The sequence below is a fragment of the Labeo rohita genome, chromosome 18 (genome assembly GCF_022985175.1).
Source record: "Labeo rohita strain BAU-BD-2019 chromosome 18, IGBB_LRoh.1.0, whole genome shotgun sequence".
NCBI classification, from domain to species: domain Eukaryota; kingdom Metazoa; phylum Chordata; class Actinopteri; order Cypriniformes; family Cyprinidae; genus Labeo; species Labeo rohita.
In genome coordinates this window covers 27,459,423-27,483,299 of record NC_066886.1, presented here as the reverse complement: position 1 = coordinate 27,483,299, position 23,877 = coordinate 27,459,423, and the positions used below count along the sequence as shown (strand labels likewise).

Sequence of the window (23,877 nt, the reverse complement as noted above, 5' to 3'; positions counted from 1 at the left end):
GTTAGTAGTAAATATGAGTAAGAAAGTGTGTGTGTGTGTGTGTGGCACTAACTTGTAGCTGTAACGAAATACGTAAGTATGACTTGAAAAAGCCATAATTTATGTAGAATTAGTGTAACTGCACTTTTGTTTAATGAATTCAATCAATGTAACAAATTGCAATGCTTCCAGATCACTGTAAACAACCTAAAGTTACATGACTAATGTAGTTAGCTTAGGGTGACCATACAAACATGTCCTGGCAGGGATTCCTAAATTGCCTAAAATATCTGAGTTTTGGCTTTGTTTTCCTATTGACAGTCTCTTTACAGTCCTCATTCTATATATGCACATGCTATTTGCATCGATTCGACCGTTCTCTTCAAATCCCGCAGTTTCACACACCACAAATGGATACTTAAATACAGTACATGCTATTGGTCGAACTACTTTTCTGTCATTACCTTCAGCAAGTTTGAAAACAATAGGGAAATAAAGCTAAAACTCTGACCCTTTATAACATACCAGCAAGGACATGTCTGGAAAAAAAGAAGACGTATGCTCACCCTAAGTTAACTACACAAGAAAGATGAGCACCAAAGCAAAAATAGAGTCTACATTAAAAACAGCTACAGTTTTCTATAGTAGGATTTTTAAACAGCAGTTTCAGAAGCGCTGCAGAAGCTTTGCCAGCTAATGCATTTGTCTAATACCGTCATGCCGCCCAATCCTACACAAACACTCAATGAAAAGGAAGATATAGAAATAAAGGTTTGGTTTCTGTGAAGTGACATGAACACCCTAACACCCTGCTCTTTGTCTGACTGAGAAGCACTTAGCGTTTTCTGGTGATGGACATGCAGGAATGCAATTGGCTGAGAGGTACATACTTCTCTGAGAGCGCGTACAACAGAAAGCGCCGATGGTTCCCATGAGGACGATGAAAGCAACGAAAGCACCAACTGCCACGCCGATGATCACAGCAACAGGGAGGGATTCTGTTGGAAAACAAAGCAGAGCCTTCTACAATAACACAGCATGGACAGGACGGGTAAATCCAGCAAATAAGCGCTCAAACACAAACACCGCCCTTCAGTCCTGAACATATTTCCAGACTAGTACTAGTATGGAACAAATGAGAATGTCAAATGCCTTGTCAAAGAGACATTCACACCTTCAAAACGTCTGTTCAAAAAACTTGCACAGGCAATTAACACCACCATCACCTTCTGGTGAAAACTCCGGTACCTTCACTTTACATGAAAATCAGCTGTAACATTTTAAATCTATGCCAATTAGCACATGACACGGACATGTCTTGTGTGTGCATAAACTGAACCCTGTATTGGTTGGTAGCGTTCACCTCGATCATTTATGGACTGTAATTGGGTGTAATGTGGATACCAGCAATCCCTTGAGTGTTTTGAGAAGCTGTGGCTTTAGGTTAATTAGAGCCAACTCAACTGTTTTATTTGTGCTCTTGTTGGTATATTTAAACCAAAAGATTGGGCCCAGATTTTACGGCCAAATGATAATGAGTGGCTGACTCAGACAATAAGCTGTACCTACACAAAGTTAATTACTGGCTCCCAGTACAAACTAAGCATTACAGCCTCAGCGTACTTACAGTTTATGCCTACTTTATGTTTGAATTACTGTATGCAGTTCTTTTAAAACCCAGAAATATATACACTGCCCTCCAAAAGCTTGGAAACACCCCTGGCAAATTGTGGTTTTGGACGGTATCAGCATAAATCCTTATCATTTTTTGGTGCAAATACATTAAAGTAACTTGACATTATCATTGAAGACCAGCAATAATAAATTTCATTTTCATTACATAATAATGGCAATATGTACATGTCAAAGTCAGACATGCCCCTTTGCCAGCTGTGATGCCTGGTTACTGGTTTAAACTTGACCCAGGTTTTTAAAAGATTTTTGGGTCAGCACACCCTAATAGCTTCAACAATTGATTGCCAATTAAGTGTAGAATACAGTGAATTTAGGCCCAGATTATGCAGAGCTGTAATAACTGCTAATGGTGGATATTTTGATGAATCAAAAGATGTATGTTTTTTTTTCTGTGTATAAACTGCTTATGTAATAAATTATATTTACTTAAAGGAATAGTTTCCCCAAAAATGTTTGCCACACAAGGATATCGTGTGGCTTTAGAAGAGTCAAGGGTAACAATACATTCTCTTTCTTCTGGACAGGATTCCAAATTGTCTAAACTGTCCTGGTTTTGGCTTTGTGTTCTTTATACATTATATGCACAGGTATATTTGCACTGATTTGACCATTCTCTGTAAATCCCACCTTCACACACACCAAAAGTTGTTGTTTACCTTCATCAAGTTTGAAAACAATAGGAAAACAAAGCCAAAATACTGAAATTTTAGGCAATTAAAAAATCCCTAGTAATGAATGCATTTACGCTTTAGTCCACATTCATTGTAATTTCATGGAAAAGAATGACCAGAACATTATGTAAAATTTTCAATCATTATAGTTTGATAAGTAAAAATGACACCCAATTTTCAGTCAGTCAGAGCCAAAATGTTTTAATGTAAACAAATCCAAACTATGAAAGCAGTGGGGAGACACATTTTAAGAAATACACAAGAGAGAAATTAATCACTGTAGCAAGATTGCAAGTTACATAGTGTTAACTGTTGTTAATAGATTTATATGATTTATTAAAGTTGCAGCTAAATGTGCAATTAGTATTGCTGTTGCTCTGAAATAATTATTTGGTTAGAGATGAATGAAATTTGTAATCTAAAATTGGTATAAATACATTAATATGATTTAGATGTGACTTGCTAATCTTGTGTAAAGTGATTCATAATGTATAAAGTGATAAATGGAAAGTAATGAAGAAAATCCTTTTCCCCCCTCTTTAAGATTCAGCTATATTCCAGTGCTTTTAAAACCCATGGTTAAGAAAAACTGCATTGCTACTCTGTCATGTTTTAAAGAAAAGATGGAAGCTGATTCTTTCCAGTGAAGCTGATGAATTGGTTCACAAACCACACTTAGCAATTCATTAGCAAATTGGATTGTCAGTCAACTTATTGATTCAATGATCTGCCTAAGATTAGCCAAGAACCGTGATATCATCAGAACCTGAATGTGTGCGCGACTCATGGCACGAAAATTTACTAATGCAAGGGTTTATTATTGATTATTGACTGTCAGTTATTTGTGAATTAAATCTGGTATAAATACATTAAAGATTTTAATATGATTCAGATGTGACTTGCTAATCTTGATTAAGTTGATAAATGGAAAGTAATGGAGAAAATATCAAATGTTTTGTTTTTTTTTAGATTCTAGTCTATTCCAGTGTTTTCAGAAACCATGGTTATAAAACACTGCATCACTACTCTACCACAGGCATGTTTTAGAGAAAAGAAGGTGAAACCTGGCGAACCTTGGCTCCCACCTTGTTCCTTGAGGCGAATGATCTCTGTATCAGAGCCAAAGCTGTTCCAGGCGGTGCAGTTGTAGATGGTCTGGAAGTCGGCGGGTACGATGTTACTCATGGTGAGGGTGGACAGCACTCCGTCCTCTGTGCTTACAGTCTCCACCGTATAGCGACCCGATGTCCCCGACTCCAGGACGGTCTCTTTCCAGGACCAGGCCTGATGAAGAACAAAAGAAACCATACTGAAAAGACCAGAATGTGTTGCTTTGGATGCTGGTCTGTAGCATCACTGCTATATTTCATTACAAATTCATAATATTCATATATTTCAGTTCATTCATAAAAAAGGCAAAAAAAAACAACAAAATTACAATATTAATAAAAACTATAATAGCATCTCAATGTAACTAAAATAACACTGGTTTAGACATGCATTTAACAAATTTTATAGCGGTTTATGCTTATGTATGAACATGGGGTACAAAAATAGTGTTGTTCAAGACATTTTCCATAAAAATGTATTATCTTACTCAGTTTTCATTTCATTTTTACATTTTACATTTTAAAGATGATAAAATACTGAATCCGCAACACATTCTCACTCCCAACTCATCACATGCTGACGCTTGTCAGGACTCCTTGCTTCACTTTTTGATGCTCAGGGTACCCCTTTAGCATCACTTTTGGACATGTGGGGTCCTCCATTGCTTCTAGTTGTTTGCATTTAATGGTTTGCATGCATTTGCAAAAATAATTTTACATAAATTTATACTAAATTTATGCGTTCATAGATATTTTGGAGCACCTAACCCCACACCTACCCCAAACCTACCCACTTCTAAACAATATAAAACATGCAACAGGCAAATACAGGTGGCAGGTATTTTTTGCAAAAACTGACCATAAAAAGCAGTATAAAAGCATTACAAACAAGTCACTTTGCATTCCAAGTCTTCGGATATCTTTATGCGAACAACAGAGTAAATCAAATTGCTAAAAATAATTTAGCTTCCGCACATATCACATTCAAAGATACCCCCGAACAGGGTTGCCAGGTTTTCACAACAAAACCTGCCCAATTTCTACTCAAAAAATAGGCCAAAAGAAGCCTAATCACCTTCTGATGGGGGTCCACGTTAAAAATTGCGTTCCAGGGGTTAAAGACATGTTTTTTGTAAGGTTTCCCCTGTTAAAACTAGCATTCCAGGGCCTAAATATTACATTATTGGGGTAAAAAACAACAAGCAGTAACAGTGTTAAAGTAGCCCAATTCCGCAGGAAAACCACGGACTTGGCAACACTGCTCCCAAACTTGTTTAGCATGATGCAATCGGTCATGAGACACACAAAAGCCAGTGACATTTCACAACCAAAGCTGATGTAACGCTTCTTCTGACGGCAGTTTTTAAATTTGTGCACAGACTGCACACAGAATGAGCTTTACGGCGGATAGAGATGGCGATTGCGTCTGTTCCTCTCAGAAGACTTGGGATATTAATGCTTTTTAAATACATTGTGACTGTAGTTGTATCTGCCTCTCATATCCTGTGTTTTATATTGACAAATGGTTAGGTCTAGGAACCGGGGTTGGCGTTGGGTTACGTGCTCATAAATGTGTAAATAGTGTGATGTAAAAATAATTGTTTTGACTATTTACATTGAAAAACAAAACAAAACAATATATATGCAATAATGGCAAAATTATTTCTGATGTAATTAAGACAATAAAATTCTCAATGCCTTTTGCGTCAGCATATTGGTGCCAAAAGTTTCTTATTTAAAGCAACTGAGGACCCTGCACGTCGAAAAATGACAGTAATGAATACCCTGTGCATCAAAAAGTGATGCCAAGGGGTCCTGACCAAGTGTCATTATGTGATGAGTTGGGAGTGAAAATGTCTTGGTATTTAAAATAATATTCTGGTTACCATCAGGCTGGTTTAACTAGCACAACCATCTTTCCAGCTTTACAACCAGCATAAACTATCCTGAATCAGCATGCTTGTGCAAGGTGGTCTTTGCAGAAGGAAAGACTCGTGTTTGTTTTCACCTACTTTATGGGGGTTATTACACTTCTAAAGTTATTACTGGTTGTTCCGGACCACAGGAGCAGTCTTTCCCATTCAACTGACATTTAGAAATAGCATGGCAATAAAAGCAAAGCCACATGGGTAAACATCGCACAGATTACCTATGCACTTCCATACACACAGCCACAAACACACACATGCACGCACAGTGTGAGTAATGAATCAAAAATTGGCCCGGAGAGGAGACAGTTCATCTAAGAGTGGTAAATCCTAATTGGATCTGTGGTAACAGGGCATAAGCATGCATTAAATGAGAAATTAGGGCTGTAAGCCTGCCATGTCTAATACCCGTTCACTCATATAGAGGAAACAAATGATTTGAGATGCAATTTCATTTATTAAACAGATCGTAACTCATGAGTGCGTTATGCATTATTGGACTGTGTTTACTGAGTCTAATGGAGTCACACAAGCCATGTGACAACAGCAACCACCCACTCAACAGCTGCAATCCTGTCTGAGCTGAGTCACTGGAAGAAGAAGAGAGAGCTGAGTAACTCACAATGCGATCTGGGGGTGGCGTGCTGCGGATGAAACATTTGATCTGTCCCTTTTCCCCATGTGGAGCCTGATGGGTCTGTGTGCTGGAGATGGTCGGAGGTCCTGAGGAGAGAAAAGGCACACAGTCAGTCGTCACTCGTCACCTACTCACAACTGTGCGCTAACACTGTGTATTCTCTGTTTGCCAGAGAGATATAGAAAATTCATTAAACTAGAGAAGATCAAGTGTGGCTTTGTGGCAACAGACATTTTACCCTGTATTTTAGGTTAAACCAGTTATGTTTACTAACATTTTATGGCAGCATTCTAATCTTCTAATGATTTATATCACACACAGACATATACACATACAGTACATATTCTGTATTGTCCTAAAATTCCTGAAGCACAAGATAGTACTTTAGAGGTACAGGTTGCATAGAATGAAACTGGCCTACCAACAGCATTGTTTATTTGCAGACATCATCAGCTGTTTATTATCTAATTCATTCAATAAATCATGCAAATTTGCATATATGCATTTGACAGCCTTACATTGTATCCAAGGTACACATTTGCACACTTCACAAATTGCCTGGGATTAGAACCCACAACCTTGACATTGCTAATGCCATGCTCTGTTTGAGCACTATAGGTCTGTCTCAGTACCCACATTTGGTCTTGACCACTTGAGAGTGCATGTATGCAACAGTAAGTGTGCGAGAATGTCCCAGATCTGATAAATGCAAAAGGGATAGTTCACCCAAAAATAAAAATGTGATATTTATCTGCTTACCCCCAGGGCATCTAATGTGACTTTGTTTCTTCAGTAGAACAAAAACAAAGATTTTTAACTCAAACCGTTGCAGTCTGTCAGTCATATGATGGCAGTAAATGGGATCCACAGCTTTGAGAGTCAAAAAAACATACACAGACAAAACCAAATTAAACCCTGCGGGCTTGTGACGATACATTGAGGGGTTAAGACACAAAATAATCAGTCTGTCCAAGAAACTGAAGAGTATTTATATCATTTTTTACCTCTGATGAACCTAAACGTGCTCACGGCAGAAGGCGCATGATGTGTCAACGTGCTCTGACATATATACAAGAGCAAGCAACCATAACTTCAGTCGATCAGGCTCAAGCTTTTGTGAACACACTCGGGACAGTTGGACATTGCAGTGGATCAGAGGTAAAAAAAAAAAATGATATAAATACTATGAAGATATAAAGTCTTAACACCTCAATGCATCATCACAAGCCGTAGGGTTTAATTTGGTTTTGATTGTATATGTTTTTTTTTTTGACTCTCAAAGCCGTGGATCCCATTGACTGCCATTATATGACTGACAGACTGCAACGGTTTGAGTTAAAACTGTTTGTGTTCTACTGAAGAAAAAAAGTAATTACATCTTGGATGCCTTGGGGGTAAGCAGATGCACATTAAATTTTCATTTTTGGGTGAACTATCCCTTTAATGCAACAGTGATGTACTAAAAATGGAACATTTTCAGTTTTGAAAAGTTTAGTGTACAGATGACAGTATTGTTAAAAGAATCCCCATTCACACGAGTCGCAAAAGTGACTAAAAACTCTTTATTATGCAGTAGTTGGTGATGTTACTTTGTGAAGAAATGCTATGTGTGCACATACCTACAATATAGACTGAACACGTAATACGTATGCGCATTGTCACCGTTTTCACAAGTTTGCGTTTTTGTAGTTTGCATGTGACAATAATGGTATTCTCTTTAAAAACGTGCACTTTGAAACCAAGTTTCGAAAGTTTGCATTTTCAGGTTCTTAGAATGCTGTTATCATGTAAATTAACAGACAAAATACACAACTGTGTTGTGTAAACGCCCCGTCATGTTCATCATGTTCAGGAACATACTGTACATACCTCAAAAATCACAAGATTTTGAAGAAAACTTTCTAGTGCAAGTTTTATTAATTACATGCATATAGGGTATAACGGTGACAGTAAAACATAAAGCGTTGCAAATTTTATTGGTGCAGATATGATATGAATGAATTCCCAATCTTTGGTCTTGGTTGTGGAAGATGCAGCAGACTACAGCAATCAGTTCTTTTTGTGACTACATCACTCCAGACATTTGAATTGGCTTTTTAAAATACTAAAAGTGCACCAGCTACAACTACATATCTATAACTAAGTATTTAATCTTCATTCACTAGAAAATGTACACAAACATCACTTTCTGTTTACCACCCAATTTCTGTGCACAGAAAGTCAGTTGTGTCGATCAAGCAGCTTTGCCATTTGTGAATCCAGTGCATTGTATAATGACCTTCATTTGCATGGACTGTTGGTATGTGAGTAAGAAGCTTAGAAGAAGTTTTTGCACAACTGTTAAAATTTCGCCCCAGAGAACTGCAGAAGCACATACCGAGGCTGACATACACATTACCAGTCCTAAGATGGACAAATCATGCTGACCCACGTTTCGAGAGCGGTGTTAAACTTTAACCAAGGAGGCTAAAGATCTCATCTGTAGGATCTGCCAATCAAGTGTGCAGTACTAAAGCCTTGCAGTGGCATGCTAGAAATTTGGCTTTGAAAGGAAAGAGCGGTATTGTATTCGCTTTGAATGGACAGACTCTTAAAAGAGTCTCCTGTGGGCTGGTCTATTTAAGAGTTGTGTTAAGGGTGAGGGAGTGAGGGTCTGGTCTTCATTTTCAATCTTGAAAAGAACTGATTTATGGCAGGCCTCATGTCTCCCGAGGAGATAAGACTCTGCGTGCCAACTGCAAGTCTATTTCTATAGGCTGCAATCGTAACAGTGCCAATGGCAGAAAAATGTTATTTTGAAAAGATAAGGGCCCCAAGAGCGTCTCTTCATGTTCAATTTAAACCATGGAGCCTTGAACTTTGACTCATGCTATGGCTCACCCTATTTTTCCGCAATTGCACAAAACAAGCAAGGCATGGACGTAAAGGGTAAACAACGTTTCTCTAGGATAGATTCAGATAACTTACCTGCTTAATGGGTTACCAACCCCAACCCTGCCAAAAACCGCACTTAGATACACACGCACACACAAATTTCAACCCAACCCATCAGTCATGCATCTGCCAATCATATGCAGTGGTGTCTCTCGACTGATTCGTAATTGCAGTTTATTAACTGGCTCTTATTAGAATAAATTAGCATCTAGATGAGCATGAGGCAGATGGAGTGCTGTAGTGAGGGGAATATCAGGCTGGTGGAGAGGAATGTTAGACGCCAGTGCTGTAGCGATACCTTGCCGCTAATGCACGTGTGCTATGTGCACACTACCCTATGACTACAAAATCGTAATCCACGTGATAGCATGTGATAAAGGCTGGAGTGTGTGTAGTTGCAGGCGCAAGGTAAATACATTCAGCTCATTCCCCGCTGGTGGAGGTAAGGCCAGCGCTTGGTGGCTCAGAAGAATCAGTGCATGGATCAGGCTGTAAATGAGGAATATAATTAGATAGCTTATCACTTATCCTCAGAATGCTGGGTTTAAGGAACTCCGTGGGGAGTGGGAAAGCTGGAGGCTGGGTGAGAGAGTGAGAGAGAAAGAAAGATACAGATAAACTGCACTGGATTGCAGGGCATAGGTGTGTGACAGTAGGGGGTGTACGAGAGTCATGATAAATGGATCAGCATGGGGTGATCGTGTAAAGTGGCGTCACCCAACAGAATCCTATCCAAAATGATTCCATGGGCTGAGACAGGTTTTTATGGGTACTTTATTCAGTGCCTGATTAATTATTACATTTTGTTCATTGTGATAATCTTTACAAATGAATGCAACGTTTATGCATTTAGAAGCTAATCAGAAGTAATATTTAATGTCCCTGACAGACTTTGTAGACTCATTTAGTCACATGTTATCAACTGTTTTTGATAAAGGCAAAGCTTTTTAAAACTGAATATTAAGGATGTTTTTGTTTTTTTTTAATGGCGTAAAATAAAACATGAAAATTGTCTTTGAGCTAACCACAGACATTGTTTCAGGCATTTAACCAACAACCTGTTCAAATAGCCCATTGATTTTAGAAGTGCTAAAATGCAATCTCATTTCCAACATTTTATTACTGAAGCTAAAATGGAGAAATTTAACATTTGCCTTTCTTTTTGTATCCTTGCAAAGATAAATATAATAAACCTGCTGAAGAAAAAAAACTAAACAAAAACAAAAACTGAAAAAATGGTTCAAAACTATAATTTTGATCAATTCGATATTTTATACGCTGCTGTTCCGAAGTGCTTCCCAGATTGCTGTGAAATGGGTAAACAAAACAACACGATGGATCATCAAGCAGATCAAACTCCATCAACGTGCTCAAAACTAGTAAATAAAGACAACAGTAGAAGTGAAATATGGCATTATTTTGCATACAAAGCATAATAAAGGTGAGCAAGCTGACCTTACTGCACTTGCACTATGCAACCATTGCAACACATCAAATCTTGCCAAGCATTTGTCAATTGCTCATCCTAATCTTAAATGTAAATTTAGAGATCGACAGCCCAGATAGCACACGTACGTCTGCAAGATGTCTGTTAAAGATCTCTTGATCCGGAAAGCATCTGCTGTGGACAAACGTCTGACAGACATCTGTAAGATGTCAGTTTTACCTACATTCTAAATCATAAACATATTAAAGACATCTAATAGACATCTATTTGATATCAGATAGGAAACGTTCAATAGACGTATTGCAGATGAGCAAACTACATCTTGCAGATGTAAATGCAGATGTCAAATAGACGTCTCCGAGATGTATGTGTGCTATGAGGGAGGTTAGTGCATCATTCATTATTCATAAATTCAAACTGAATTAACTTTTATTCAGAACTAATTAACGCACATACTGTATGTGATACAGAGCAAACATGAAAGCTCAAATGTTCGTGTGTGACATGCTAGACCCAGTTTAGCTTTGGACACATAATATTTGCACTTGCATTTCAAACAATCAAATATTACTTGAATTTGAATGAAGCAAGAGTCTTCCTATATTGAGTAGTAGTATCCATAAAGGAATTATAAAGGAAATTTTCCAGCCATGCTGAGAGAGTGAAAGAGATTTTTAATGCTTTGGCTATCTGAGTCTGAAATCTGGAAAATCGGGGAGAGAGAGAGAGAGAGAGAGAGAGAGAGAGAGAGAGAGAGAGAGACAGAGGTAATAACGTGATTTTGAATACTTTGACTGTCAGAATAACACTTTACAGTAAAGCAACCTTTGTTAAAATTCATTAGGTAAGCTGACCTAACAGTATTACAGCACTTATTAATCTAGGTCAATAATTAGTTATAAATGATAAACAAAGTAATACATGTTTAGTATGTTAATATTACTAAATTGTTTTCAATTCACTTATCTTTTGAGGCTGGTTATTTGTCACCTATGATATTGATTTAGTATCGACATTCTGGTATCACATTCTGGTATCGTACCAAAGCCAAAATTATGGTATCGAGCCATCCCTATATAACATAAATTGTAATTGACTGAAATATTGAAACTGCTAGATTACAGGGTATGTGTTTTGTGAGGGAGAAAATGGAAAACACAGTCATAGTGATTACTACTAGTGATTTTTAAGTTAAAAATTGTGCATAACAGTGAGTGTAAAATATATATTTATATGTTGAGTTTTGATATTAGGATATAGGGTGATTGGGCTTATTTTTGGCTGTTTTTATTTGGACTATAGGCTGGTTTTGTTGCAAAGACCTGGCAACCGAGTTGCGTGTTTTTGGGCCACACTCCATTAGGATTTATTGGTTTCAACATGTATCAACACCATGTTCAACACCAATAGAAGGCAACAGATTACCAGAACCCACAAGGACCATTACAGTTTCTATTAACAACAAGGCTTTTCTCCACTACCTGGCAGTTAATTTATTTATTTATTATTATTTTTTTTTCCATGTTTGTGCTTTGTATAAATGTACTAAGACAATGATATTAAAAGACCTAATTCAGTATAAACTTGAACTAGATGATACAGGCAAGAATGTGAATTCAATAGGTTGCACATTAAGCTTTTGTCCATAGAAAACTATTACAAAGAAAAGCTTAATTTAGTTTAATTTTCTATATATAGTATGCATCATTAATATGCTGTGTACAGAATTTGTTTTTAATATCACAGTTTTCAGTACATTGGGGAACATTAGGAGTTTTTCACATTAAGCGTTTTAGTATCTCCTTCTTTTCTGATGATTAAAATATAGCAGCAGGTGCTTTATATGGATTGCAAGTGTTCAAAACTTGCCGTTTGTTCACATATCTTTGTTTTTGTTCTTATGAGATGTGATTTAAATATTCGTGGCTTGTAACGGATGGAAAATTGGCAGGCCTGTGGGCTGTTACGTGAATGTTTTGCCCTCTAGGTCTCTGTGCCAGTCACATGACTGATGAATGAGATGAGGCACTGCCTTAGCAACTGCCTGATTGGCTGTTCAAACTGAAAGGTGGGACTTTCCTTCCTACTGCTAAAATATCATATTGTCATATTTTACACTGTCTCTGTGCTTTATATTCAGAAGTAGGGAGCAACCCAATCCGATCCTACATGCATACTCCTTTATTAATACATTTACAATTTATGAAGAAAATTCAGCTCATGACAAAAAAAAAGTTTACACCATTGCACTGTGTGACTAAGCTTTACTCTGAAAATATGGTTTTAGCATACTTACATTATTAACCTTGCACTAAGCACCACAAATTTCTCTCTGCACCACTGTCACCATTTATTTCACTAGCTTTCATTTGCCAAATCATTAATCTGTGGCGATTTTGTTCTCTTCTCTTCTATATCTGCAAGTTGTAATGAAAGTGGAATACTAATTTTCTTGGGGTATGAATGTCTGGAGGGAAAAAAAAAAAAAAAAAAAAAGATGAAAAAGAAAAATATATATAAGGGTGGACAGTAAAATGGTCCCTATTTCAGTTTTCATTTTATGTGAGTATGCATGTATGTATTCGTTCATTCGTATTTTCGTACGTTCATTCATTCATTAATTCATTCTAGATTTTATGTGTGTAAACACACTTTTGCACACAAATACACTTAGTCAAGCATATTTTTCACAGTGTGCTGAAATATGGGCATGCACTCATGCACACAGACCAAAAGTAGCAACCTTCCACTAAGACACATATGTCCCATTTCTACGCTGGGTTAATGTACTTTTTCCTGGAGACATAATATAGGTCTTCCTGACATACATACATGAATGCTTTCATGCACAAATATGTTCCATTAACCCAACAACAAGCTCACAAGCCATTGAAAATGACACATAAACAATGTGATTGAGAAACATCATCCCATCAATTATCATACTTTCAGATTGCAGCTAACCATGCTGAAAGAGTGTACGAACCAGTGTGCAGTGAGAGGTGATTCACAGATTGTAGTGTGTGAGAGGCTGAGCTTGGTTTGTTTCGCCTCATTTCCGCTGCCATGTATTTCCATTACAGCACTCCAAGAGGACTAAACCCAGTTCCACGAATAGCGCATGCTCCGTATGTCCTCTTGCCCACAGATCCTGCAATTAAATGCAGGCCCTGGACTCCTTATACCTGCACACTTACCTTAGGCACACTACGTCCTACTTCCCTGAACTCTAAGCAGTACCTAGAAATTACTTCCTCCTTATTCCCTGCAACCCCATTTTTGTTATAGCATAAAATGTTCCCCAAGGCAATTCACCTCCACTCCATTGTGTCTTCATTCCCACTGCAAAGCGCACATTTTCAACCATACATCTATTAAGGAGCCTTTAAACTGACAGTGATTTGTAGAAACGAGCAACCGAACGTCATTCATTTTCAATGGGAGTTGGTGACATGATATGATATAAGTCAGTGGAGCCAAAATGTAGGAAATGTTAATGCTATTGTGAGTAATCTTACTGTGCTATATGATTTGTATGCGCTCACATACATCAATATAAAAAAAAAAAAAATGGTGGGAAAACTGTCAGAAATTTTGCTTGAGTGAATTTAATTCATGCATTGATACTACTGCAGTTGATAACTTTCAGCAGCAAAAAAAGCAGCATTTGAGCAGCATTTGTGATCATATTTTCAAAACCTATGGGCAGTTACACAGCCCAGCAGTCAAATAAACTTGCATGCCCACACACAGACAAAAATACAGTAAAATTTGGGAAATATTATTACAATTTAAAATAAATTGTTGCCTGTTTGAACATATTTGAAAATGCAATTATTCCTTTCATAGGAATGCTGACTTTTCAACAGAACGGCATTCAACAAAACAAACAAACTGAATCGTATCCACTAGCAACAACACAAATAAATGAACATAAGGACACTTTCAGATATTAAATCCCATTAAGGCTCAAAATACACATGGAGAAATGAGATCCCTATCTGTGGAACTAGAGAACAAAAAGCAGAGAGCAATGTGTATCCATTAGCGTGTTTTCAGCAAACGGTGTCCCCTGCTAGCTATTTGATTATAATTAAATTACACTGGGCCTGAGAGAACGCTGGGACTCTCTTGTCTATATTTTGAGTCTCAGTAGGAGCTCTGGGTTCTAGTGACATGCAACTGGGAGGAAACAGATATTGACAAATTCCAATTGCGTGCATTTAATTGTTAGCATAAATTAGTTTTTATGTGACTCAGTGAGGATCAAGTGAACATAGGTGAATTATCATTTAGTTTTTTGAGCTCTGTTCCTCTTCTTGCTTTCTCTCTTTTTCTCTTACTGATCAAGCCTTTGAAACACAAAGCTTTGGTCATCAGTCATTTTTCACGTCAATGCTTGTGAATTTCAGTCGCTCGTCAGGAGCTCACGTTGATGAGGGAGATGTGAAATGATCGGCTTCATCTCCCAAATGCACTAGAACTTGAAACAATCATCCCAGTGCTACAAGAGAGCCTGCGCCACATGTTGCCACATCAAAGGCTATGCTAGGTGCTTGAATCTAACACGCAGTACTCTTGTGTTCACTTACAGAAATGAGTTAGAACACAGCTTGCCGTCCTCTTGTGGCTTTCAGAGCAAAAGGGCTCACTTATTGAAAAAAATCAAACGAGTCTCACTCTTTGATACCAAAAAGACAGATCCAGGTCAAGCGGTTTTTTAAAAAAACGATACAATAATAATAAACAAGGTACATCAGTAATTAAAACATAATAGCACTTCAGAGAAATAAACCTTAGATACTCTGAATTTACTGTCAATGAGCCCATTAATGTATGCATGTATGCAGGTATGTATATTTATACAGCAGTTCCTTCTGGTTCTATAATCTGACTGGTTGAGAGCCTTTTCCAGGTATGAGAAAGACCAGGTGCTTGTGGTATTTCTCACAGCAAGTGTTATGGCAGACAGCCAAATCCACTATAATTTCATAAATAATACTGTTTTTGTGTACAGTTTTTGTACTTGTTAAGACTTCAAATTTGTGGTTTGTTAATAAACGTAATGCATAATTGAAAATTTGCTCAGCTCTTCTGTAATTTGCTGCCAGCTCCAATGTCTCTATAGTGATTAAACATTAAATGTTATTAGCTTTGGATAAATCTAATGGGCGAACTTTGGTCTCATTAATCTATTATTTGTTCCAGAGCAAACATTTTGGGCTGAGGGCCAAAATCTCATTATGTTATATTTTATATATCTTTAATGCTGTATATCAGAGCACTGCCTTTGTACTTTTGACTGAATTGCCTAGCAACTTTTATGATGGCTGTTGTTGTTGTTCATTAAATATTATTAGAAAAAAAAAAAAAACATTTTAAGAAAATAACAGTAGCATTTAATAATAGTATTAAGTATTGAGAAAGGGTATGTTTGTTCACGATGGTGATTTTAGTTACATTGTTCTACTCTTAGACAAGAGTTTTTATGAGTGAATTGGCAGTAAAGACTTTTATATTGAAAGAGACTGAGACAAGGTTGTGAAAAAGGAAGCTATTTTTACTTTAAACAACACCTTGCAAGACACAGCCAACAAATACACTAAGCAGCGATATCATTGGAAATCACTCTTAACATAAAAAGAATAGTATGACGAAGATGTCACTTTCCTCAGTGCACATTTAACTAATGTTTTATTGTAAATATGACATTTGAGCTGAAGAATGAATGCTGTATCAGATGGAGGTAATTACACTCGCTCCGTCGATCTCTCTCTCATAATACTTTACATAATACAGTGAGCTTTTAATACAGTAATACAATAAGATTTCAATGAAGCAACTCAACGTTCCTTCGTTACTAGTTCTAAACTGACGTTTTCAAATGAGTAACGGAGGCTTGGGCTCAGCTGTTAAACTGTCAGACTGAGATTTAAATCCATGGCAGAAGGAAGTAGAGGGTTTTAAAGGCACTCCATTGTTGTCTCTTTTTTTTTTTACACACTTGTGCTGTTGAACTGTTGTATAAACGCAATATCACACTCGTAGTCGTGCAATATGGCTGTATATTGGCATGCTGCTACTCGCGTGATACATCATGTGATGACATTTTTTGTAATGTGATGGACTTCTGTGAGAAATGGGAGATGTAAAAAGTGGCATTTCATACTAGAATGGTGCCAGATTTGGGGTGTCAATTTTCAAGTTCAATTTTCAAATATTTGATACATTTATAGATTTTCTTTAAACACTTTTCACAGAAATGTCCCAAAGACTGTACACATTTTACATGATGGTGTTAAAACACTCTTCTTAAAGTTACCTACTTACATATTTATTAATACTGAAAGACTTCATGGTACAGTGTTGGATCTTTTCATAAACCTCCATAAATCTTTCTACTACCAGAAATAAACAAGACTATTTATCTGTGATTCCAGGCAACCCTGAACTCTCTAAGAGTCAAAAATGAATGCAAAGCAGAGGTACCCTTTACTGTTCTCATAAAGAACAGAATGTACTTGATGAAAGTAGATGTCATTTGTAATTCCTGAGTTCTCTGTAGTCCTCAAATGAATGTCTGACTTTGCATATTAATACTATCAGTCATAACAGTTCTTTATTGATTTTCTTTCATTTCCCAACACTAAACTGCATTAGTGAATCTAAACTTGCACAGGAATCATTCAATGCAAACACAATTGTCACTTTGGCTGAACTTCTCTTATTTTCCACTCACGTCAAAGCCGTGGCCCATGGCAAATAGCTTCGGCGAGAAAGGAGCTTTTAAAAGACGTGTTGGATTTTGCGAATGAAAGCTGTCGTGTGGCTAATGCATGCCGCCTGAATATCAAGCGGCTGTAATGAAGTCATTTATCTGAGAGTAGCCAGTCTCCCGCTATTCTCCTGTGTTCATTAGCCTGTCACAGACTAAGAAACAGCTCCTCGTGCAATTCTTACTGAATATAATCAGCATTAGCCCAGAGAAACAGCAGACCAAAGAGTAAATATCAAAACTTGTGTCTCAGAGTCAACATGAATGCCAAAATAGGTCTAATTCTGACACCTAGATTTTTGTTTACTTGCAACTTTTTTTCCCCATTTACCTATGTTCCAAATGGAGAAGTTTGCAACTGCCAAACACTCATTTTAACTCTTTAGCCATGCATCTTGTAGAAAAGCATCAAACGTACCATTTACGGTGAGAGAGACTTCCTTCTCAGCCGCTCCAACACGAGGCACCACCGCACGGCACACATACTTCCCAGCATCCTCTTGTCTGACAGATTTTAGTGTCAGGATGTTTTCATTGCTTAGCACCTGTAGCCGAAGGTCAAAGATCAAAACATTAAAAATGAGTGCAAAGGGAGCTGGCCAGGGTCAAAATGAATCAGGACTCATGGGTGGGCAGCTAAGCTCGGAAAAGGGCCTTCTTCTCAATTATTAAAATCCAATTTGGGTCAGATGAGGAGGTCTGTGTGAACATGGGAGATGGTAGGTGAGAGTCAACCAGGAGAGAAATGAGACCGGTTGTTTTCAGTGGGGCACAATTTTTACCATTTCTGTGCCAGAATTCGGACATACCCCAAACTGAGCCACTATCTGTCTGTGAGTAATAGAATTGCACGGAATCAGAAAAAAAACAAACAAACAAAAAAAAACTGATGTTTGCCATCAGAGCAAAGCACTGAATGTAAATACTACAGTGTGTGCCACCCTGTCCTTAAAATAAGAATATGTCTTTTTAGAAATGTTCTGATTCTGTTTCTGAGCTGTTCAGAAATAGAAGGCAATGTATTAATAGATCAAAGGATTTATACAAAGAGTATAATATTGAAAAGCCAAAATCAAATGAAATTGATTTTTTTCATGTTTGCTTGATCTCTTCTTTACAAAGACAAGATGTCTGAACATCAATGCACCATTAATGTAGCTAGAATGAAAAATGGGATGGTTGGTGTAACAGAATTATGCATTCACTTCAAGGATTAATTTGGAGCAGGGTTAAAAAGCAATGTCCAATAGCAACTTACCACCCCAGAGCCCCTTTTCATCCATACAATAGTTAAAGAGGGGTTTCCAGTCCAGGCACAGTTAAACACAGCATCTGATCCTAGGTCGACCTGTAAAGACTGGGGCTCTGCAGCCATCCGAGGTCCAACTGGAGAAAAAAGACCAGGGTATGAGAGACTCATGGCAGCTGACAATTATATGTCTCTCCTGATATTTGTGGAAATACCTTCAGAAATTATGAACCAAAGGTGTCCAATCCTGCTCATGATGAATCATGTTCCTGCAGAGTTTTGCTCCAACTATAATTTAACACACCTGAACCAGCTAATCAAGGTCTTTAGGATTGCCAGAAGTGTGCAGGTGTTTTGAAGCAGGATGAAGCTCTGCAGGAACGTGGTCCTCCAGGAAGGTTTGGACACCTCTCATATGATCAAACAAAAAGAACTCACAATAGACATCCACATTTCGACTGATGTTGGTGTTCCCAAGTGGGTTGGTGACCTCACAGGAAACTGGCTCTGTGAAGAATGAGTGGTCCACTACGACTTCATAAGTGTCTCCAGACACTTCCTTTATCACGCTTCCTCCTTTGGCCCACCTACAAACAGTAGATAAAGATGATATAGAGTTTTGAAGTCCACTCTAAGCAGTTAAAGAAGATGAGGTACCAAACAATTATTAGTAAACCAGGTTACTGACAAACCACACAAAAGCCAGCAAACTTCATGGTTTTATTTATCTCAGAATGTTATTATTTAAGTGCAATAATTGTACCTTTAGGGCTACAACAGGTTCTCCCTGGGGCAGTACCCACAAATGGATATCTGTGCCCTAGGAGGTTCGTACCTGTAGTGGCACCTTAGGGGAACACATAAGGTAGATAAGGTACAAAGTTGTCCTTAAAACATACTGCCCCAGTGACAAGCTGTTATACATTTAAAGCATTTTTCATTTTTGCACATTTTTCTGAAAGTCTAGGTAGTTAGGACGTAAATGATAAGTATTCTTTGGTCAAAATCCTTGTTTAGGAGTGTCCATTCCTGCTCCTACAGATCCACTATCCTGCAGAGTTTAGTTCCAATCCTACATAAAACACAACTGAATTAAGTAATTAAGGTCTCAGGATGACTAGAAACTTCTAGGCAAGTGTTGGGGCAGGTTAGAGCTAATAAGTAAGTAGGAAAGAGGTCGTCCAGGAGCACCGCTTTCCTTGTTGGTACTGAAACAAACTTCCTTTGAACTTGTCAGATTTTGTATAGGTAACCAGGTTAAGGCTGTTTATCAGAATATTGTTCTAGGACCAGCTATACAGTGGGGGGAAAAATTATGTGATTCCCTGCTGATTTTGCACGTTATAAATTGATTTGCATTTTAATAAGTGAAATAAGTATTTGACCCCGTCTCAAAACATGACTTAGTACTTGGTGGTGAAACCCTTGTTGGCAATCACAGAGGTCAGACATTTCTTGTAGTTGGCCACCAGGTTTGCACACATCTCAGGAGGGATTTTGTCCCACTCCTCTTTGCAGATCCTGTCCAAGTCTTTAAAGTTCCGAGGCTGATGTTTGGCAACTCAAACCTTCAGCTCCCTCCACAGATTTTCTATGGGATTAAGGTCTGGAGACTGGCTAGGCCACTCCAGGACCTTAATGTGCTTTTTCTTAAACCACTCCTTTGTTGCCTTGGCCGTGTGTTTTGGATCACGGTCATGGTTTCACCCAGTTCTCCTCTGATTCACTCAGATGTTCACTGGCAAACTTCAGACAGGCCTGTTCATGTGCTTTCTTGAGCAGGGGGACCTTACGGGCGCTGTAGGTTTTTAGTCCTTCATGGCGTAGTGTGTTACCAATTGTTTTCTTGGGGACTATGGTCCCAGCTGCCTTGAGATCATTGACAAAATCCTCCCAGTAGCTCTGATCATTGATCATTAAAACTCCACAAGGTGAGCCCCTTGCATGGAGCCCCAGACCAAGGGAGACTGACAGATAATCACACCTGCTGTCGTCACCTTCTCACCAAGCTGCTTGGCGATGGTCTTGTAGCCCATTCCAGCCTTGTGAAGGTCTACAATCTTGTCCCTAATATCCTTGGACAGCTCTTTGGTCTTGGCCATGGTGGAAAGTTTGGAATCCGATTAATTGATTGCTTCTGTGGACAGGTGTCATTTATACAGGTAACAAGCTGAGATTAGGAGCACTCCTTTAAGAGATCTCAGCTCGGTACCTGTATAAAAGACGCCTGGGAGCCAGAAATCTTGCTGATTGATAGGCGGTTAAATACTTATTTCACTCATTAAAATGCAAATCATTGTATAACTTTTTGGGAAATTTTTGGATTTTTGTAATTGTTGTTGTTATTTGGTCTCTCACTGTTAAAATAAACCTACCATTAAAATTATAGACTGATCATTTCTTTTTCAGTTGGCAAACGTACAAAATCAGTAGTAGATCAATTTTTTTTTTTTTCCCCCCACTGTAGATATTTATCTTTCAATATGCCCTACCTCAGTTTCACTGATTCAAGTCACAACATTAAACTTCCCTAGACTTCAGTTATAAATTCAAAGCCTTGCTATCAGTCTGAGATCAAGTTTTCACCTCAAATGGGTCACAGTGGTACTTTCTAAGATAATGTGATACATACTCTTAAGCTCATTTGTAAAAGTGGTATCAGATCCACAAGTCGAGAAATACATTAACCCTTTTTAAGTCTAACTTTTTCAGTAATGGAACAGAAAGCCATCATTATGAGTCCCTGCCAGACGTATGCTATCACAGGAAAGTGGAACCCAATTTAGAGGTTACCATGGCAATAAGAGGAAGACCTGGTGTCTAATCCATCTGCTTCTATCACAGTCATCAATGAGGCATGATAGCTGCCTGTCTGTAGGTGGTTAGAGACGAAAGAAAGAAAGACATCTTCTACAGGAGCCAATGTCTCCGAGGCCGCTTTGTTTGAGGAAATTACAACACTGTTATATGACAAATCAGTGAAGTGAGATCTCTCTGCTTGCTTCAGCATGTTTCTTGCCTGCATATCAAGTTAACAACACTGAACGGAGCCAGACTGATAAAAACAGATTCTGAATTGACAAATAGACTCTAGTCCCTCTCCACATGGCCAAATAACAAACCCCATATACTGCACCAAACACATCAGATGTTAATAAATAGTCAGCACTTCCCACAAGGAACCATTCATTTCTGTAAGACGAAGCCATCTTCTGACAAGACTTTTTTTTTTCTTCCATACTGACAAAGTAATACATCTCTATGTCACTTGCTTGGTCTACTTTGTGCTTCTGTGTTGGCATCTATGACAGGACACATTTGTCCAGGCCAAAGCCAATGGAGAATGGGTGTCACAGCCTGACACAAAGGTAAATATTTCAATAAATGAAAATATTCAATGCCAGTTAACTCCTCTCTGTCAAGAAGCATCGCTTACAAAGCCAGTTTTGCACTCAAAGCAGCCGGCACTGGTAGAACGCTGCCAAAACTTCACTATTCACCTGCTCTGTGGGAGTGAGTGCACAATTCATTACCTCTGCAACTAACTCATACCATCTGCGGGCCCCGATAGAGTGTCATTTAAATGATAACAGTCTCCCTCTTGACTAAATTAAAATAAGGAGGAAGAGCAGTTGTAATTGGCCTAGCTAGTGTGCTTGAGAAGCACGGTTTCATGTTGTTAACATAAGCAGCTTAGAACACAGTCTGCTAAATCTGCACAGGCACACCTGTGCTTCCAAAAATATTCAAATCAGGGCAGACGTCTGCATGTGTTGCCTCCATCCTCGACATAATTGCTCTGAGGGAAGTGAATATGTGTCGCTGTGAAACTTTATATTTATGGGCAATTACAGCAGCAGTTGCCTGCTATATGTCTACCAGAGTTTTCCTTTCTCGTGGTAACATAAATTACACGTAGAGCTTTTGAAGCAGCTGCTTTGTAATCAGATCAGAAGATTGACTATGCCATAATTTCATTCAGCTTTAAATAGCCTGTTTATTACAAAAGCCTAGGAGGATGATTATCTTGTTCTTTTAAGTAACTAGCTTATATTTGTACATTAGCTGTGCGTCTTTCATTATTGTTATGATCAAACTCAGCTGTGGTCCCTTATCATATAGCCTTAACACATATTTCCTATGAATTTGAATCTCATTTCCTCAAGTCAATATAGGGGAAAGAAACTACTATGACACACAGTATTTATAGAGCTCCACCCTTACAAGCCTCTTAAATCTTCCTAAGGTTTACCAGAGCTTTGCCACTCTAATGCTAACAGTTTACAGTCAGGCTTGTGTGTGGAATGTTTTTAACTGGCTACACCGTTAAAATTAAAGGTGCTTTAAAAGGTTTTTCACAGTGATGCCATAGAAGAACCATTTTTGGTTCCACAAAGAACCATTCAGTCAAAGGTTCTTTAAAGAGCTATCTCTTTCTTACCTTTTTATAATCTGAAGAAGCTTTTGTGAAACAGTTCTTTATGAAACCATTTAGACAAAAAAGGTTCTTCTATGGCAGGGGTGGCGAACTCCGGTCCTGGAGAGCGGCAGTCCTGCAGAGTTCAGCTCCAACCCTAATTAAAACTCACCTGCCTGTAGCTTTCTAGTAATCTTGCAGACCCTGATTAGTTTGTTCAGGTGTGTTTGATTAGGGTTGAAGCAAAAGTCTGCAGGGCTGCGGCTCTCCAGGACTGACGTTCGCCACCCCTGTTTTATGGCATCGTGAAGCACCTTTATTTTTAAGAGTGTATCGTGTTAGTTAAAAGGATAGTTCACCCAAAAATTACAATTCTGTCATTAATTATTAACCTTCATGTCGTTCTGAACCCGTAAAACCTTTGTTCATCTTCAAAATATGAATTTAAATATTTTTGTATATTTATGTTCAAGGCCCAGAAAGGTAGTGAGGACATTATTAAAATAGTCCATGTGACATTAGTGGTTCAACCGTAATGTTATGAAGAAAACACAAGTAATGAGTTTATTTAATAATTTATTCTCTACTATTTTACTGTTTTATTGATGTACTTACTACCTTTCTGGGGTTTGCACATCGTAGTTGTGTATGCAGGGTCAGAAAGCTCTAAAATTTAATTGAAAATATCTTAAATTGTATTACGAAGATTAACAAAGCTCTTATGGGTTTGGAACGACATAAGGGTGAGTAATTCACAGAATTTTCAATTTTGGGTGAACTATCACTTTAATGATTTTACAAACAAACAAATACATTCTAATTTCATAATTAAATCATTTTAAGCTTCAAGTAACATTTCCATGTTTTCCAGGCCCAGGCTATGTATTTTGCAAAAACACAACTAGCACAGAATGATATTAAAAATAATATTACCAACAGTAAAAATGTACTTGCAGATAATAGAAATAAAAGGCTACTTCAGTAAATTTAGAGACAATACTTTCATATTTTATATGTTCACTTTGTAATATTGTCA

The 23,877-nt window shown here is 37.9% G+C and overlaps 1 protein-coding gene across 7 annotated transcripts in view; it reads right to left on the bottom strand.

The window, feature by feature from the left end:
- Nucleotides 1–23,877, bottom strand: part of kirrel3b (kirre like nephrin family adhesion molecule 3b) — a 237,506-nt gene that overhangs the window by 16,385 nt on the left and 197,244 nt on the right. For 3 of the 7 annotated variants that reach the window (XM_051134596.1, XM_051134599.1, XM_051134601.1), the window contains exons 7-12: nt 18,863–19,011; nt 18,434–18,561; nt 17,594–17,720; nt 6,005–6,105; nt 3,419–3,629; nt 870–977 (exon numbers count right to left, since the gene is read on the bottom strand). In XM_051134596.1, the coding sequence (XP_050990553.1) occupies nt 870–977; nt 3,419–3,629; nt 6,005–6,105; nt 17,594–17,720; nt 18,434–18,561; nt 18,863–19,011 (824 nt within the window). The remainder of the gene's footprint in view (nt 1–869; nt 978–3,418; nt 3,630–6,004; nt 6,106–17,593; nt 17,721–18,433; nt 18,562–18,862; nt 19,012–23,877) is intronic. The other 4 variants (XM_051134597.1, XM_051134600.1, XM_051134603.1 and 1 more) reach the window with 2 other exon arrangements.